Genomic DNA, 19,975 nt, shown 5'->3' with positions numbered 1-19,975 from the left:
AGCCTTGGAAGACAAAGGACATCGAATTGCATTCATAGATGGCAAAGTCCTTGCATGGCCCAAGGAATCAAACATCAAGACAACTCAAGTCATTGGAGTTTGTGATGGATGTCTCTATAGACTTTGCACTCTTCCTCCTCAAGCCTTACTCCATGACTCATCAAAGCACTTGAAGAGATTTTGATTTGAAAGAGGACATCTTTAGAATCACAGTCTGTTGCTCTTCAGGCTATAGAGTTTTGTAATTCTATTTGTGATGAAGAGATTGAAATTCAAGAGGAATATGTAGGGGACTTTAGTGAAGATTATGAGATTTTGCATTTCCATTTTTTATAAAACAAATATTTACTTGCAAAAGTGCAACAGTCCACTTGGGAAAACTATCAAGGCATTTGTGCAGGTGATGATAGCATCTAGGGTTACAAAGCGAAGTTGAGACAAGAAGGTTCTCTCAGTGAGAGGGAGCGTATTGCAAGGTGATTTTTTTTCCAATTCTCATGATGTTTTAGGGCTCGATCTTATGACAGTAGGTCCAAGGTGGTCTTGGATCTAGCACTTTCAGCCTTATGTAGATCATACCAGATGATGAGAGCCTTCTGGAGCAAGATATCTTCCATGATTGGGACCATGTAAGCAGGGTATGCTTCCGTGACAAAGGGAGCAGCTAAGAAGATGTGCTTCGGTTGATATTCGAGGATCTTGGTCATATTGGTTTAGAGGGAGTGGACCATGTCGAGATGGTTTCTCCAGTGATCAGTCATAGGACTATGATTCATGGGATGGAGTCCCATGTATGTAGGCTGGAAGGCTTTTATGCTGACTCCTTGGTCATGATATTCCTGGATAGATGGATACTTGGTGAGCTTGGAATACACCAAGAGTGATGCAAACTCCAACCTTGTATTTCATGATAGGTCAAAGCATATGAAGATCAAGTATCACTATGTTAGAGACATGACGGAAAGGAATGCTATTAAGTTAAGAAACATTAGTATTGATGAGCAGACGTCAAACACTCTTACCAAACCTCTCTCCAAAATAAAGTTGTGTACTTTCGAGGTAAGCTTGGTATTGTGGAGAATTAAGCCCTAGCTGAGATTGAGTCTCAACATCATTGATTCGTTTATATTTTTATACTAATGTATTCTTCTCTTTGTGAGATGTTTAAAGTGTAAACTCTTGTTAATGCATTTCTCTTTGAGAGAGACTTAAGGTGAAAGCCCTTATCTACACCCTCTGATATGGTTCATGGTGGATGTCATGTGTGACGCCATGACAACATCACGTGAGAGAGTCCGTGATGATTTTCTAGTACTTGTGTGTTTACCCTCTGGATGAGCCATGGTGAATATCATTACGAGGTGACAATTTCACAATGATGAACACTTGTACATCTCACCATTATTGTGAGGTGACGATCTTACAATAATGGTTGATATCACGTGCGGTGATATCTATGGATAAACCATAATGGTGGATATCACGTGAGGTGATATCTATGGATATGCCATAATGGTTGATATCACATGAGGTGATATCTATGGATAAACCATAATGGTGGATATCACGTGAGGTGATATCTATGGATATGCCATAATGGTTGATATCACGTGAGGTGATATCTATGGATGAGTCATGATGCTTGATATCACAATGAGGTGATATCTATTCTTACACCATCCATGGGTGCAGCCATGATGGTTAATATCACGATGAGGGGATAAGCTTCTTTCATACACGAGTGTGATCATTGTGTTAGTCATCACGATGAGATGATCTGACTTATAGAGGTTAAGGAGGACTCCTCCCTAGCTAAGAGGGAGTGTTGATGATATTATAGCTACGTTCGGATTCCTCTGACCAACCTAGCTAACCCAAATGTCTAATTGGCCCATCGGCCTTAGACATTTGTGTATTCAATTCATTTGATTTTTTTATTTTATTCTTGTATTCAATTTACAGATTAATTAGCCAATCAACTATGATTGAATCTGTACTTACTGATTTGCTATTATAATTATATTACATGACCGATTGTATTTGTTATCGGTTTGTGTATGATTCCGATTGTGTTTATGAATCGGTTTGCAACCGATTAAGGTTAGTGATAGCCATCGGGTTTAGTCTAGAGTCATGACATTCTGAATAAAGCCATCAGGTGTTTATATAAGTATTATGTGCCTTAGAAAGTGCATATAGGAATAGAAAAAGGACGTGAATAATATACAGCAGGCAGATCATATTATTCAGAGAATTTGTAGACACATAAACTTGGCATATTGAAGAACACATAGCAGATCGGTATATAGTTATACACAGCAATACAAACCTATATAGTCACTCAGCAAATTCGAATATACATTCAACAGATAGAATTTACATCTGCTCCTTATGGTTTGGATTTCATATATTCACATAGTATCCACTGATATCAGATTGTGATCTAAGTCCTCATAAAAAATGAAAATTACCTGCTTGCTAAAACTGATCAAAATTTAACACCACTTAGTAAAGCACAACCAATATACATAGAAAAAGGCAATGGAGTTAGTTTAAACTTTACATGTATTCCAACTTGCATCTTATTTTATACAAATCAAATGACTACAAGGATGTAGAGCTAGAGCATTCTTTACTAGGATGCTTATATTGCCCAACAATTTTTTTAAGGAGTTGGATGACCAACATATTTTTAGTATGAGTGCCAGTGACATTGTTCATGGTTCTTCTAATCTACCTACATGATGATTTTTAGGAAAACCCGTATGACACTAATTGAACAATGAATGTCTATCATGACAGATAGTATATCTAATTTTTATTATGGTTTTGTTTAAAATAAGTATGCTATATGGTATTATGAACTTAATTTTTGGTCTAGACAACAACTATGGATATATTTGTGATTTTGTTTCTCTTTTACAAACATATCCAAAACAATGATAATGCCAATTCTTTTTGCCATATCAATGCACTTGACCATAAGGCTTACCCTTGTAATAAAATCTTCGTAGTGACTTGTGGTGTGATAGTGTTGCTATTATCCTATATTCCATAGAGTTTCTTGATAGGGGATGTAGAAACGGGTTTTGGGGACAAAGGGACTAAGGTATTGAGTTTGGGGATAGTATGGGGATGATGATAGGGAGGTAGTGTAAATACATATAGTACTTAAAAAATTAGTTATAAAAAAATCTATAACATTAAAAATACAACTTTGGCATATTAGGCAAAGTTTAAACTACTAAACATTAATAAAACTGCATTGATTGCATTGACAATGGCAAGTGGAGGTTTGGGAGTTGAGGGGCAATGCCCTTGGTAGGGGTCTATGGGCAAAACCCCCAGTAGAGATGATGGGTAGTGCCTCTTGTGAGGGTTTAGGGGCATATGTCTTCTTAACAATTTTATCATTTTTTCTTGGCAACATCAAGTCCTTACTAATTTTGAAACTTAAAGAGTGATTTGAGTTGAGGCTTACAAGTTAGATGCCTATTTATAAGTTATTGTGAGTGTTTAGGGTCTAGGTGGATCCCATAGACTAATAGGGTTAAGGTTTGTGGCATATAAATTTATAACACCTCTTGAGTTTTTCATTTTCCTTCCATTTGGGATATTTGGAAGTATCAAGGATGGTTGGGAGATTCCTTGAAGTTCGTTGAACATCTAGGGAAAGTTCCAGAGTTCCCAAGTCATACAGGGGGGTAACTTACTTTAGTAGGCCAATTAATCTAGAATAACTATACCCGACAAATTAATTAGTGAATTAATGCGTCTCATAGAATTGTAAGGCGGGCCTTCCATAGAATTGTAAGGAAATAACTATTATATTGTGTTATGCAGGAGCAATAGTTGAAAGAATGTAAGGAGAGGGCACAAACTGGTCAAGAATAATTGTGCAACATTTGTATGACATTGTCACTAGAACTCGACTTGATAACCCAAAATTTTGACTTGGACTCTAGACTCAGCAAAAAAACCACCTCATAATGACGCATAAAAAAGAAGTCAATACTTTTATAGGACATAAAAAGTCTATTTTGACTATCATTATGTCATAATCTAGACATTACACATGTCATATGATCCAAAAACTCTCAAAATTTGAAACTTCAGTCACTATGTTTGTCATGTTCAGGCGCTAGAAGAGTCCGAGCTCAACACTCGCATGTTCGAACCTAAGACTTGCGAGTCTTGGAGCCAGGCTTAGTTGAATACTCTCGAAGACTTAGCCAAAATCAGCATGGGGGTCTAGTCGACTTAGGAGTTTGGTGAGTGTTGCAGAGTACTGGCATAGTCTTTGAACTGTGGTTATCACATTATAGGTAGAAATTGCTAAAATTTCAATTGCACAATGCCACAATTTTTTTTCGTTTTGCTGGCAATTTTTATTTTTTTCAAGTCCGAAAATGTGTGGCAATATTATAGAGAAAACTTTTGCTGGTTGAATGTAAGGTTAATCATTATCAATGGGTCTCAAAACTTGAATCTAGTTGAAAGTTTGCAAACATGTAAACGAGATTGGTTGTTTTTCACTTGCTGAATTTTGCATAGAATTGTTTTGCAATTGTGGTTAGTCAAGAATAAAATCATGAAAGCTCTCACATTGCTAGGGTTGATGAGCAATAGCATAAATGTTTGGTAGGAGACTGCATTTCAAATTTTCAGTTCTTTAGGAAATTTATAAGAGGGTTGTGTTGTGCCTTGCACACACTCCCTGTCGTCGACATGGTCCCCCTCTTTCTCATCTTGTCCTCGCTGAGATCTCGAGTAGGATATTTTGGTAAATTCACAGAGAGGAGATGCAATAGTTAGGAGTTTGAGCGTTGAGAGGATGATACATCCTAAGTCCTGGAGAATTCACACCTTGAAAGTTGATCGTGATTCTGTTCGCAAAGGAAAGTTGAATGAAGAACCTGAGGTGAAATCACAAATATTGTCTAGTCAAAATTGCTCATGAGCAAGTTTGTAGCCTGAAGCTTTAATGCCTAAGGCAAATCAAAGGATTTCACCTTTTAACTCAATAGGCTGAGATTTTGAAATGAAGAAAAGGTTCAGATTTACATGAATCGGTTTGGAGAGCCAAAATGAACCAAGGTCGCTCAAAGGGACTCAGAAGTCCGAAGACCAACAAAAACGCCTTAGACTTGCAAAATCGGCCGAAGGCCAAAATGACAAAATCAAAAGCTCACAAACCGGCCTCCAAGGCTGAAATGTGAGACAGAGTTTGCAAATCGCCCTTTTAGGCCGAAATACGAAAACCACCAACGAAATGCAAAAAGGCCTCATAGGCCGAAAATCAACACAAACTTGCAAATCGGCCTCCTAAGCCGAAATTAGAAAAGCTCACAAATTGGCTTTCTAGGCCGAAATGTGAGACAAAACTCGCAAAAAGGTCTTATAGGCCGAAAATCGTCAAAGTTTTCAAAATCGGCTAATGAGCCGAAAAGAGAAAAACGTTTAGAAGGTTTTCGAGATCGGCTTCTAGGCCGGAAATATCGGAAAAAGAGAAACTCACAAAATAGCCTTCAAAGCCGAAAACTCCAATAAGCTCTCAAATCGGCTTAATAAGTGAAAATGAACAAAGAATTCCAAATCTTGCAAATCGACCTAAAGAGCTGAAAAACTAATGAAAATTAAAAATCGTAAAATCGGCTTTCAGGCCGAAAGGAAGGGAAGTTCAAATTTGTGCAAAAGGCCCATTTAGGCCAAAAAGCGTCAAAAGTTACAAACTAAAATTGCGCGATATCCTAAAACTTGCAAAAGGGCCCAAAAGGCTGAAAAAGGTTCTTAGTTTGCCAAAATGGGTCAAATGCCGAAAATGATCAACAGGTCATAACCTCACAAAATCCCCATTTAAGCCGAAAACAAAAAGAAAAAAAATCAAAATCGCATCTCTTCTCATCCAAGTCGTGCTAGGAGAACAACTAATCAAAAGATCTCAAATTGTCTTGTAAGCCAAAAATCATAGAGCAAATCCAAAGTATCGCCCCAAATGAATCATTTGCCTGAAAATTATTGAACAACTCTCTTAAAATCAACTTAGAAGCCGAATCTTGAAGAAACTATGCTAAAATTTCCAAATCATGCAATTTCACCCAGTAAGCCGAAGTTCGCCAAAAGCACAAATATTTAAATCACCTATTAAAGCTTATCTTTTTAAAATGCACGCCCATCACAAGTGAGCCGAACTCCATGTTGGATCAAGGAAGCGAGGTCAGGGTTCGATCGTCTTGTAGAATTTGCAAGGAGTTTACAATTTCCCACCAATTTCTAGTAAGTCGAAATTCACCAAGAAAGTAAAGTGCATTCAAAGTTTAAGTCACATCTTCAAAATCGCACATTTCGGCCTGAAAACCTGAAATGCATAGCAAGGTTTAAATCGCTCATCTGTGCCTTCAATCACCCGATTTCCTTTGCTAAGGAGAGACATCTAGGAGTTGAGCAAAGAAAATCACGTAGGGAGAGAAGAAATTTATAATTCAAAAGGGGAGATCATCCTCTCATTTTATTCTATCAAGGTGAAATTGCAGACCTTTCCAAAGTGCAAGGCTTTCATCAGCATTTGCAATAAGCTCATCTTTTCAAAATGCTAATCTCTAGGTAAGTTCGAATTTCCCCTCCAAGTAGTTTAAGATCTGCGCAAATGATCATGTTTGTTAACCTAGGGTCAGGGTATAAATGTGAATGTGAGAGACTGTGAAAATATAACTTAAGAAAACTTTAAAGATTGCAAACCAAGTGAACATCAGCATTCAATTATCAAATTCGGCCTTCTAGCCGAAATTTCAAACTTGGATAAAATTTAGGAATTCTGGCCCGAAATTACAAAACACATAGGATCATGTTTCCGCAAAATTCTAAGCATGATCATCTTTGAAACATTAAGCGCGAAACAAAATTTAGAGTTTAAAATGCTTATTTGTGCAAACCGATGAATTGTAGCATCTTTTTCGGAACATCGGCAGTCAGGAGCAATTCTTTTCAAAATCAGCTCGAATCAACTACCCAAAATTTAAAACCATCTAATCTTCAGTGTCCATATTCCGTTTAGAACGCACAAATTTGAATTGTTTAAATAGCCCGTTTTTAGTATGCTTTCAAGTTCTAAATTGTTTGGTTGTTTAACAATTTTTTATGCTAATGCTGTCTTCTAGCACTGCTAACCCATGTTTTCGCATTAAAAATTGTCTCATAATCAATGTCCGGGTTTGTAGGATAAATGCCTAATTAGTTGGCAGAGTCTTCAAAGGCACCTAGTGCACCAAGAACATCACAAACCTCCAGAGCCGACATTCCTTGCAAGTTGGAAAAAATGAAATATCAGTATCAGGGGGGGGGGGGGTAATCAAAGAGTCGAAGGTCCAAAGTGAGTGGGATAATGTTGGGGATACAAACCTTAGGCATATAAACATTCAAGACTTCAGAGACAAAGTGTATGCTCTAAATGCATATGGCAAACCCAGGCAGATGTTAGAAAGTGGCATTGCACAGGCTGCTGGTTTCCCACCGACAGTACAAAATTATGAGCTTGTGGTTCAGGCCGCAAGGCACTATCAGCCGGAAACAAGAATGGTGGTGGTAGAGAGAATGGTAATGGTCGACTTCACACTTGAGGCCACCAGAGAAGCATTTGACATCCCGCTGCCTGAACGCGCCACCGCGGTGAACATTGATGAGGCTCAGCTCGTTGTTGATGAGGATCCCAATAAGTGCAAAATATTAATAAATGAAGAATGGTTTAAAGTAAGAAGACCCCCAAGCACTAGGATCGTCAAAAGGACCTACAAAAGTGAGTTAATGATGAGTACGGGGACATGGTCACGTTGCTCAGCTGAGTTATGGGGCTCCTCCAGTCTAACCTGTGTGAGGATTATATGTTCTATTTCACCGAGCAGGTCTTTAATGGAAAGGCTAAGTTTGACTAGGCTCAGATCATCAGCAACAACATTCACACGCAGCTAGTGGAGCTTCAGGAGAATAAATACTTCACCATGACCTCTTACTTAGTCTATATGTTCGCTAGGTATCAGTATCTGCTAGGGTTGATCAAAAGGGGTGAGATTGGGAATGGGCCGAATCAGGTAAAGGTGTATGACTGCTACCCCTAGTTGCATTATTATAACATAGCTCAGAGAGAAAAGAACAACATTGCCCATGCAGTTGGTTAGTATGAGCGCGTGAATGATGCATTCACAATGCACATGGTTAGGATGATGCAGGGGGGATTACACATAAGGCATTCACAACAAGCTACCACATTGATACAGAAGTACGAGGCGTGGTTCATTCAGTTCCCTCGCTTCTCCTACATCAGAATCTCAGGCTTTAAGGGCACACCATACCGGCTTCCCCTTTATCCATCAGATAGAATGGTCCTCATGGAGGTTACAAGACAGGCGCACCCAACAAGGAGCATACTCAGGGAGAAAAGGCATTCGGGGTTCACATTCCCAATGGTCATAGGCAAGCGAGATGTGTATTTCAAAAACACTGTGCAAGCCGAGGAATCCTTTGATGAATTGGCAACATATTGCTTGCAAGAGCATCTCCCCAGGAGATAATTCGACCCCGCTGGGTTAGGAAAGAAGGCTTATGGTAGGCTTTACAGAGCTAAGGCATCCATAGAGGACTACTGGGCTAACTGCCTAGATGGCTTTGAGGTCCGCTGCCTAGAATACTCAAGGTTAGAGTTCAGCAAATGAGAGATTTCGAGTACTGCCATGTCTCGGATCAGGTAGTTGATTATGAAGTTGTTAAAGACCTCCCACCAGCCATTAGCTGGGCCCAGGACCCAATCACAGACTTGGAGGCTATCATGGAAGGCCCTAGAAGATATACAGACAATTGGCTATCCCAACAGATAGAAAGGCTAACTCATGAAGGGACCCAACTCACCTATAATCTTATGGGCAATCTTGATTCCCAATCTTCAGAGGACGAAGGAGCGTCAAGTGCGCCAAGGGAAGAAGTGTTGGCATTGTGTTGTCATTGATGTTAACCAGCGTAGGATGGCAACTGGTATGGGAGATGTATGTGCACTACTGTCATTGGTACATAGAGGATGTGATGTCTTTGATGTCAGCTTCACTGGTACACAAGTTAGTGTTTGACATGTGCTGAAGATATGGACATGAGACCGACATGATATAACAACCGGTAAATGATGCCATCTGTAAGAGGACAAGTATGTTGGGCTATTGATTGTGATGAAGAGGGGGAATGTTACCAAAATCACATCAACATCGGAGGAGAAGTTTTGTGCAAGCCACCGATATGTTGTGTGGATGAGAAACAACAGGACTCCCATCGGATAAAGATGCAGTCACCAAATGAAGAGATGACTGATAGTGAATGTGCCAAACCGGATCACATGTGCAAAGGCATGCTCAAACAGGGAAGCCACGTTGGTGCAATGCAAGATGCAAATGACAAGGATCCACTCCCACCTGTAAGTGGAGCTTATCTCCTTTTATGCAAGAAATGCATCATAGTTCTTGGAGATAAGAGAAAAGAGTTAAAGGCAAGTGTTTGAAGGCTCACACCAGATGAACTGATGAAACACTAAGTTGCCTTAGGTGCATGAGATCAAAGATAAGCACCAACTCAGCTATGTAGACAATGATGAGTTGCCAGTACAGAGATTGAAGGATATGGTTGTCACTTTGACAAACATGTTAATAGCAAAACCGATATATTGATGAAGGAGGCAAGTTTGAGCAGATGCATTGTTATCAAGGTGTTTACCAGTAAGTATGTCCATCGGTAATGCTGACAAAGTGCAGATGCAGAAGGCTCCCATCTAATGAAGATGTGCATGAGTTAAGTTGGCAGGTGTGTTGACCGATTTGGGTGCTCCACCGAAAGAGAAGCAAAATGCAAGGTTGAAGGCAGACCAGCTAGGATATAACCGACAGAGTCTGTGAACCGGTAGATGAACTCGGTTGTGTGGTGGGTTGGTGATCCTATCCAAACCGACATAACCGACCTAGCAGAGGTGGATGCCGACAAAGGGGCCACGTAAAAGTGAAGTGGCATGCATGCCCAGGTCGGTGTGGTGAGTCGGTGATGTCGTTGGCGACTGGTCCAACATTTATGACGACTACGAAGCTCAAGGAATGAAGGCAGAGGATTGCGGCTCGAGATGAAGGAAACAACAGAGATCCAGTACAGACTAATCTTGCAGATCAAAGAGGAAGAAGGAAACCACATCACGCACGTGATCGATCAGACAAAAGGCCGAAAATCATGCTACAAATGATAAAAAGAGAGAAGACGTGGTTCGCAAGGTAAACAGATGGGCGATACCCATTGATTGAGTGCTGAACATCAATCAAGGACATGATATTAGATTGGATATGATATGTCACGATGATCAAAGATCAAATCGGATGCAGATTCAGTGCATGGCGGAAACCCTAGCGTGTCATTGTTCAAACTCACGTTTAGGCGGGAAAATCTGGCTATAAGAGTGCGAGCCAAAGACATTGTTTGGGCTGCTGCATGTGAGAGAAAATGAGTCAAGTGCTCAACGCAAATCAGAGAAGAGACCTAGTGTGTGAGTGAGAATTGTGTTGAAGAGTTCAACTGGCAAGAGTGAGGCAATTGGTATCTTGCCATTGAGTCTGATAGATGAGTATACCGGTGGTGACTAAACCGACAGAGAAGACTCACAAAAGATTGCAGAGAAGGTTATCTGAGAATCGACAACAATTAGATAGCAGACAACTGATTGAGAAAAGTAGATCAGTGGTGGCCAGCAACAATGTGATAGATAGGTTGGAGAATCGACGGAGAAGAAAAAGAGACTGAACCAACAAGGGTACAACAGAGAGAAGGTGAATAGAGAACCAACATAGATCTGTAGAGAGGAGAACCGATGGAGAGATATACATGAGAGTTACAAAGTTCTTTTGTAATAAGAAGATAACTTTTGTATTAAAAAATGATTTTGTAATCATTGAGTTGAAGCTCGGTGCTCCTTGGGTTGGTGCCTTAAAATCAGGGGTTGGTACCCTTTTATGTGTGATGGCACTTGTGTTATCCTCCCATCTAATCGACATGTCTGTTTTATGTTAGATCTGTTAACTGGTATACACACATAGGATAAAAGGGAAAAGATTGGATATCACCGATTCCCCCCTCCCCTCTCAGTGACATCTAGTGTTCTACAAGAAGTTGAAAAGAAAGAAGGCAAAGGCTAGCAGGGGATCCAGGACATCAAAGAGAACAAGAAGGGAGAAGATGCCAATTGGGAGGCTAGAAGTTACTACCTCATCCAAGGATCCCAGTTCGGATGATGATGTAGTCGAGCTTGATCACCTAGCAACCCCACTTTCACAGAATGATTCAATTGCATCGGAAGCAAATGATTCACAGATGCAAAGTGAGCAAGAAACAGAGACACAGATCATTAGCTTGGAGGGACTTGAAAACCAGGTTGAAGATTGGAGAAATTATGCCAGAGCAAGGGACTGATAGACAATAGCTCACACAGGGGAACAAACATGAGGTGCAGCAGGAGGAAGGTGACAACATGGATAACACCACAGTTGAGGGAGAAAAGGAGGAAGATAGAACCCAAGAACCTAGTAGAACTAAGGAGCAGCCACGATTAGAAGCTACACATCAGTTGCTCATTGAAGTGGGAGAAAACTCAACTATGAGTAATGGACCAGATACAACACCAAACCCACCTTCTACATCCGATCAGCCACAGATGGGCAGCGAGTCCGCTAAGATATCTAGAGGACAAGGTGGGGAGCTGGTTGGTGGTTACATCAGGACAAACCATCCCTCATGACTAGTTGATAGCCCGGGCACAACAAAAAGTAGTTGTCAAGACGTCCGTTAACCTAGAGGACATATTCTCTCAGATAGGAGAAGCATAGGCCAAAGGAAAGAAGAAGCCACGAACTTACTCCAGAATCACCAAGGATGAGCAGAGGAATCAGACGATTCATATTGCTGCTCCACCCATAGACAAACCAGTAGATCAGGTCGCATTGGTCCATTATAGCATTACATCTACCCCCCTAGGGAAGCCGACCAAGGAACATGAGAGAGAAGAGTTCAAGGACTTTGTTCAGAACATGCTAAGGCAGCCGGATGAGATGACTGTTGAACGAGATGCATATTGAGCTCGGGCCGAGCAGGCTGAGGGGTACATAGATCATTTATTGAAACCACTACAACATGTTACTGTATCCCATATTCCTCCATTTGCATTGGTGCAGAAGACTACAATTGAGTTCGAGAGTGCCCGATACATCACAAAGGCAGCTAAGGAGTGGATATAGAAGATCACAATAATGGGGGGCACAATGATTAGTCACTTAGTTGAATATTAGCAGGATGCAGGGGAAATCTTCCAAAGGGTCAAATCCCTAAGGGACGACATTGGAAGGAAACGAGAGATAATTGGCAAGTTGCTTCTGATCATGAGATCCTTATTCTGGACTGCCCGAAAATTCCAAATGCCCAACAAATCTTCGAGCCTTATGGTCTTAGTATTTTTGAAGATTGGTTTCGAGCTGCATTAGTGAAGAATGATGTCTTAAACAACCTCAATGATGACTGGGAAAGTAACGAGGCAGCTCTACTCCATATTAAGTAGAACTCAACAAAACTCTTAAAGATTCTAATTGACAATTGGAGTTTGGACATGGATCCGAGTGAATTCAAACTCCTCTGGGAGGGCCAGTTAAAGAAGGAAGGTGCGTACATTGTTAATGATTTAGCACACGCCGACAAATTTCAGACAACCATGGTAGAGTATGGGACCGAAAGAGCTGATTGGACCCATGTGGTCGAGGAAGTGGATAATCGCTGCAAGGACACTGCTTAATGGATAATATACCCGCCTATGCCTCCCCTCGATCTGGTGAGGGTTGTGTGCATAAAGGTCCTAGAGCATGTTCGGATGGAGGGCGCAGCGAACCAGGATATCTTGGGGGACTTTTTGGATATAGAAAGTGACTTTTTGGCGAGAGAATCTACTTTGGGATTCTCAAAAATGCTTTTCTAGAAATGGTTGTTTCTTTCCAAATTCCAAATGCACTTTTCCAAAGTAGTTATTTCTTTCCAACTACCCAAAGTCATTGCAGATTTTGAACTCTGTACAACTGCACTTTTTGGGGGACAACTTTATGTTGGGTAGTTATTAGTTAGTTAATAGTTGGTAAGGAGATATTTGTTCCTTATTAATAGGTATGGCCAGCCATGACCACGAGGATGAATCCGGGCCACGTGTAAGATTAAATTTGGGCCATTCATCTAATTTTGGAAATCTATGTAAGGGATTGTTTTTCCCTCTTTTTGTAAGAAGTTCTAAGATTGTTGCTGAAACCTTGGCGAATTTTATGTAGATTTAATGGAAGTTAAAGCTGTGATGTGAGTGCATGGTCTCCTTCATTATTTAATTTTCATGTCAAGTATTTTGTTTCGAGATACTATTTTCAGGTTAGTATTTGACAGAAACCTTGGAGTTCATTCCATTAAGGATTGACTGATTGGCATTCCCCCAACATGGTTAATCTGAACCCACTTATATGCTTAGTTCAGTTGTTATATATCAGATGGATAGATGTAAAAGTTCTACATTTTATGTTTAGTAGCATGAAAATCTAACTCTCCTTGAAGATTGCATCAGATTTTACAAAATTGTGTTTTATTAGCTGGTGAAGTTAAATCTGGTTTTTTGAAGGTTTTAGTCTATTTTCCTGAATATGTTGTCTTAGATAGACTAATTAGCTGCTTTATACCTCTTTTCCCCTTTTTTTTCATTAGAAAGTTGAAGTCCAAAACAACATCATATTAAAGAGAAATTTGATGAAGTCGAGACTGTAGAGTCCTAGGGAACCTGTACAACCAAAACTGATTTTTTCTAACCACGTAAGTCCCCTTTGTGTTTCCAGCTAAACACATCAAACAATTGAGTTATCCTGCAGTCATGAACTGATAGTTGGAACTTTGAGGTCGTCCCCGTTGATCAATTAAAACAGCATTAGGGATCCCTTATACAAGAGAGGATAGAATACTCATTAAAATAATTCTATTCTGCGTTGGCCGGATATAGTTGTAGCAATACGATTTTAGCCACGTCAACAGGTTGTTGAGTAGAACGATCAATTTTTGAGTTATATTTTATTTTTATAAGAGCAAATAGTAAATATTTTGGCATCAATGTCCACACCTTCAAAAGTAAAAATTAAATGCAATTATTGAAAAAAAGTTTGTGAGGAATAGTAAATGGGAATGAGAAATGATGAATTATCGGTTGGCAAAAGAGAGATGATAAATTCAAAGCCATCATTGGTCTTGTTCTCTTCTATTTTGAGTTACAACATGTAGATATGGAAAAATCATGCAAGGAAATCTTGGATAATCTGAATAAGTTTTGGAGCAAAATTATTTAATGCATAATTTTCTTTAAAGCTTCAACTTTTCAAAAGTAGTTATGCCTAGCAACATAAGAAATCTTGGATCTCTTGTTTGACAACTACTAGAAGTCAATGCTATAGCAGCTGATGTGAAAACCATTGGTTTGAATAATTTATCTTCTAAACTCAATAGTACCATCCTTATTTTTGGTCTGCTACCTTCTCAAACTTTCAAAGATATGTCCAAGGGGTTGAGCTCAATTGGTTAAAGCATTGAGTTGTCATTGTAGAGACCCAAGTTCAAATCCCAAAGGGACTTCTAATATGGAATTCTGTTTTGTGACTCTTGGTCTTTCATAGTTGGCTTTTAGTGTGGAGGTGGTTTCTCAATAAGTTGTGACTCTTGGTCTTCCATAAGTGGTTTCTAGTGTCGTTGCTTGAAAGGGGCTGGTATTAGTCTCATTGTTGAGCTCACAGGAGCTTGTATTGGTTTCATGTTGATGTCATATGAGGAGAATGTTTGTAAACGACTATCAATGTAAAAAAATTTTCAAAGATATGATTTCAGCTTTCTTAGATGAAGAAAAGAGAAAAATTGCTGGAGATACAAAAGATGATCTTCAACTTGATATGGTATTACACAAGAAATAAGTGCACAAGATTGGATAAATGCAAAAGGGAGATTGAATGTTATTACTGCTAGAAACTAGGTCACATAGCATTGAACTATAGAACTCAAGCCAATGATCTTCTTAAGGGAAAGTTCTAAGAAGAACGAAATGAAATTAATAAAGCCAGTGTTAAAGATTTTTTGAATATTAGTAGTGAGAATTGTTCACTAATCAAGAATATGTATATTAGGAATTCCACAATTTGAAGATAGGAAGAGATCTAGTGTAGATGAAGCTCAACATGAATGGTTGTCTAGCTAGTCCAGAAGTCTGTGGATTTTGGAAATTATATCCTCATGAGAATCATGAGACAACTTGATGGAGCATTGTGGATGTAGTTCAACGTGGATGGTTGTCCAATGATTGAGGAGATTCATAATTTGGGAGTTTGGGGAGGTGGAATTCAAGAACCCAATAATTCAGCTCGAGAGCTACACTGTTTTGAGAGTTATGAGCTAGCTTGATGGAGTTCTATTTGCTCCAAGAACTATTTGCAAAGAAAAGCATCTGAAAAATGTATGGTTTTGTTTGGTTTGAGGTTTTTAGTTTTTAGTGATTGTGTTATTATGTTTCTGCTTTTAGTATAGTAAGCCTTAAGAGAGGTTCTAGAATATAAGGCTTATCTGTGACAATGTCACTGCAGTTTCTTTGTGGTGTGTTAGTACTGCTATTGTTAGTGTTTAGAATCTTGGACAAGTGTAATGTTAATATATATTTGGTTACATCTCCCAAATTCTATATCAAGAGATGAACCTCTTTGTAATATTGCAATATTTTTTAATATTATATTGTGTTATTTGTTTATGCTTGTTGCTTATTTCTAATATGTACCGCCTTATCTGAACCCTAAAGGGCAACTTAGATTTGGTTAGATTGAGGGAGAATTATGTTAGCAAATAAGATGGCTACAAGTATAAAATTGCTTAAATATAAAGTATAACTTATATGAAAAAGTCAGTACACCATACAAAGTTACATCTTTTAGCATCAAAGACATAATATACATAACAATATAAGGCATCTGGTTTGACTGCATGATAATTATTTTATTATTAGTAAGTTATGATGTTTTATCCCATCTCGTTAGGCCTATTATATTCTACGTGCAACTCATACAAAATGTAAACGCTTCACAATTGTAGGATGTTGATATTGTCAAATGACTAACCTAACCTCATCATTTAATTTTTTTTTCCATCCTTGGATAATCTGTATGGCTTTTGAAGAATGAATGTACAGCTATCCAAGCCATTAGTTTCACTAATGGAAAAGCTTTTCCTTTCATAAACAGATAAATTTGTGGTCTTAAATATCACCATTAAGGAAAAAGCTTCAAGAAAAAATTCCTGGATCATATTTACATGGAAAAGACATTTGATGTTCTATAATGAACATTTTATCAGATTATTCTATTTTGATAGATTTGATTGATAATGAGGCAGATTGTCCTGGATGAATCATTTCTTGCATGTACATCTGCATGTATACATGGTTTACGGTTATTGCAGGTTCCCTATGGGTCTTGCCGAGGGCAATATCGATATCTGGTCATTTGTTTGTATTGCATAGTTTAATGTCATACTAGTACATATTTCTCTTTTTAGGGTGACACGTCAATTTGAGCTCAATTCAGCTTATGTATTTTCAGGTTGCACAGTGTCAATCAGAGCAGGCAGGTAGTATATGCCAGCAAATGATGAACAATAAGAACATGGGACAGTTGCTGTCCCGGCAGAGTTTTGCTGATAACAATATGTTTTCTGATATGTCTTCAAGTCTCCTTCATGAAAATCAATTGAGAGGAGATAAAGTACAAGTAGCCCCTGGTGTTCCAATGCAGACCATATCTCCCTTTGCAGAGAATGTAGCACAAATTGATGAAGACCATAAAAAGGCTGCGGCTGCTGTTGCAGCAAAATTGGCAGCTTCAACCTCATCTGCACAAATGCTTTCCTATGTGTTATCATCTCTTGCATCAGAAGCTGCTTCTATGAGCAGTGGTTTGAGAACAAGTGCTGCTCCAGTTGGACTTCCAACAGATTATCCTCCAGAGAAAAGGCCAAAAACTGAACAGCAACATTCTAATTCAGAAGACAGCTTGCCTTACATGGTTCATCCTTCCCCTGCTCTGCCTCAGAGTAATTCAATGAGATTACAGGTTACTCCTGCATCACAGCAAGTGTCTCCCTTGCAGCATCAAGCGTCTCCTTCCAACTTGCAGCATCAGTCAATGAATATTCAGCACCAGACATCTCCTTCAAAAGGACATCATCAGGTATCATCTCCTTTGCCAACTCAAGATTCTTCTTCAATGTCTCATCAAATGTCTCCTCTTCAACCTCAACATCAACCTCAACCTCAGCCTCCACCTCCACCACCAATGCAGTACATGGAAGGTGTAGGTAGTATGATGGGAATGCCTTATGGGTATGGAGGGGGTGGCATACGACGACCACCACCATTACCTGGGTATCCAATGCTTGGACTGCCTCCCCCAGGAACACCACATTACTCGATACCTCCTAATCCTTACCAATCATTTCAACCAGCTGACATTAATTTCTACAATCAGCCACCCTTGCCAACTGCTCCACCAATTTCTCGGCAATAAATGCTGCAAATCAATAGACATCTTGAAACTGCAGTAATGTAACTAGATAATGTAGCTTGATACAAATATCTTCCTGCCTGTGTGGATTTAATACATTCACAATTGTTGTATTTGCAGTCTCACTTAAGTGGGCTGCCCGATCTTAGGATTGTAGTATCATTCCTAAGAAATAGTCAGGAACTTTGTACATGCTCAGGATTCAAGAGTTTATTTTTCTGAATTTAATTTAAATGAATATATCCTCGAAGTTTCTCATTAAACAACAATAATATGCATCACATTTCTGCAGATTGCAGACCAGATTGTTAATAGAAGTTTAGATTATGGAATTTTATTGTTCAGGTGTTTTAAGAAAACAGTAGAAACGAAAAGATGCTAAAAGTTGTAACTAACTCATTGCTACTGTGTAGTATCATTGAATCCTTTGCTGTTTGTTAATATGCATACATTCTTTCTGCAAATTGGATTACATTATTGAAAGGAAAGTATGTTAAGAATCGTGACAATGTTATAGCTTTTGTTTAATGTCTTTCAAAAGCGTTGCTGTTTGTCAATAAGCAAATGTTAATTTTGCAAAGCACTTAACATGATTCATGGTTTTTAGATTCGTTTTCATTTATTTGACATATATGCATGACTGTTTTGAGCGAATAAGCCTCAACATTAATATGCATTTTAACTCTTTGTACATTTTTTGTGAGAATAGCCATAAATGTCTGAAATTCCTCATCGCATATATCCATAGTTGCAAGGAGATAAGTAGCAGTACTGGGATGGGAGATGGGGATGGGTACTAGTAGTGGTAGTGTGCTGCTATGCTACTTTTTGAAAAATGGGACAGTACAAGTAGTGGTAAGAAGTAAAAGAAATTTACATATTTAAAAAAAAAAAAAAAAACTAAAATATTAATACATAATGATAAAATAAAAATACTAGCTTAGTAAAATGTTAATTTTCAATTTTTTTGCTATTTACTATAAAATATAATAATTAATATTTATGCTGAATAAAATAAATAATATGAATTATTATTATTATTTTTAAATATATATTTCTGATAGCCTATAAATATAATCTCAAACAAGTATACGAGCCGAGTGATAAAAATACCTAGCTCTTTGTGAACAACTAAGAAATTAAGCAGCCAAACCATGAGTCATATGGTTTTGAACTTGTCTCCACAAAAAAATTTCGAAGTTTTAACCACTTGACCTCAACTTGTAAATTTACATCATAATTATTTTTAGTTATTGATTTAAAATTTATATTTATCCAAAAAAATTAAGTTAAAATCTAAATCTAAAGTTTTAAAAAGGTTTTTACTAGGTTAAAAATGATTGAAACTCAAAAATCAAAACAGTAAAATTCTCAATTCTAAATAATAATACTCAATAAAATTTATTTTTATAAATAAAAATTATATATTTGAAAAATTAACAGTCAAAGTCTATAGTCTAACAGATGAAGTACTAGGACACTAAACTTTATTGAGGGTAACATGTCATTGTTACTACTATTGCATGGACATCCTTATTGCTGGTTATACAATTTGTCACTTGCCTTCAATTTTCATTGTTCAACATTTTCACTCGCCTATTTGGTGTAGTCTATTTTTCACTTGAATTTGTTGGTTTTCTCACTATAGCCGAGTGTTTCCACTATTGTTTTGGGTTTAATTTTTTTGTTAATGAATATAGGAGATACTCGCATCCAGAATGGGAGCCCCGACCCAATTTCTTTGGTCATTGGAGGCATTTTTGTACACCTTCTATTCCAAAGGTATATTAGATATACATCTTAGGGGACTTGATGCATCTCCTATCACTTTGCTTGTATGATATAAACATGTCTTACACACTGATTTATCTCAATACCCTAGGCTAACAATAGATTAAAACGTTGGAAGACTAGTTAGTAGCCACCAAGTAAATCATTAGCAAATTTGAATGTAAATGTGTGTATTGGCATTGTTCTTTTGAGTTTTTTTTTGTTTTTTTTTTTCCTAAAAGATTGACTACTTGTCAAGAAAATTTATCTGCTCAACATTTAGTTTAGCTGCTCAACATAGCAATGATAAATGTTGCGAAATTGCAAAAGTTGAGATGGGATAGGGCTAGAAATATTAGTTGATATAATCATTAAGACTTATGCATCATTAATAGACCATTACTTGACAAGTTTTATTTTTAGATTATTAGATATATCATAAAAATATTGGGTTCAATTAACATTCATATTAGAATTATAATTAAGAATGCATTATTGGTCGTGTGGTTTTGATTTTGCTAGAAATCATTTTCTTCGCTATGGAA

At 38.1% G+C, this 19,975-nt stretch overlaps 1 protein-coding gene across 9 annotated transcripts in view; it reads left to right on the top strand.

The window, feature by feature from the left end:
- The window catches only part of LOC131078102 (uncharacterized), a 181,196-nt gene extending 163,141 nt beyond the window's left edge, over positions 1 to 18,055 (top strand). For 8 of the 9 annotated variants that reach the window (XM_058015765.2, XM_058015763.2, XM_059211619.1 and 5 more), the window contains one exon: positions 16,686 to 18,055. In XM_058015765.2, coding sequence (XP_057871748.2) covers positions 16,686 to 17,663 — 978 coding nt within the window. In that variant the 3' untranslated portion in view covers positions 17,664 to 18,055. The remainder of the gene's footprint in view (positions 1 to 16,685) is intronic. The other variant, XM_058015762.2, reaches the window with a different exon arrangement.
- The last annotated feature ends 1,920 nt before the right edge of the window (positions 18,056 to 19,975 follow it).

The sequence above is a fragment of the Cryptomeria japonica genome, chromosome 9 (assembly GCF_030272615.1).
Source record: "Cryptomeria japonica chromosome 9, Sugi_1.0, whole genome shotgun sequence".
NCBI lineage: Eukaryota > Viridiplantae > Streptophyta > Pinopsida > Cupressales > Cupressaceae > Cryptomeria > Cryptomeria japonica.
The sequence above is the reverse complement of the archived record's forward strand: the minus strand, read 5'-3'. Positions and strand labels throughout refer to the sequence as shown.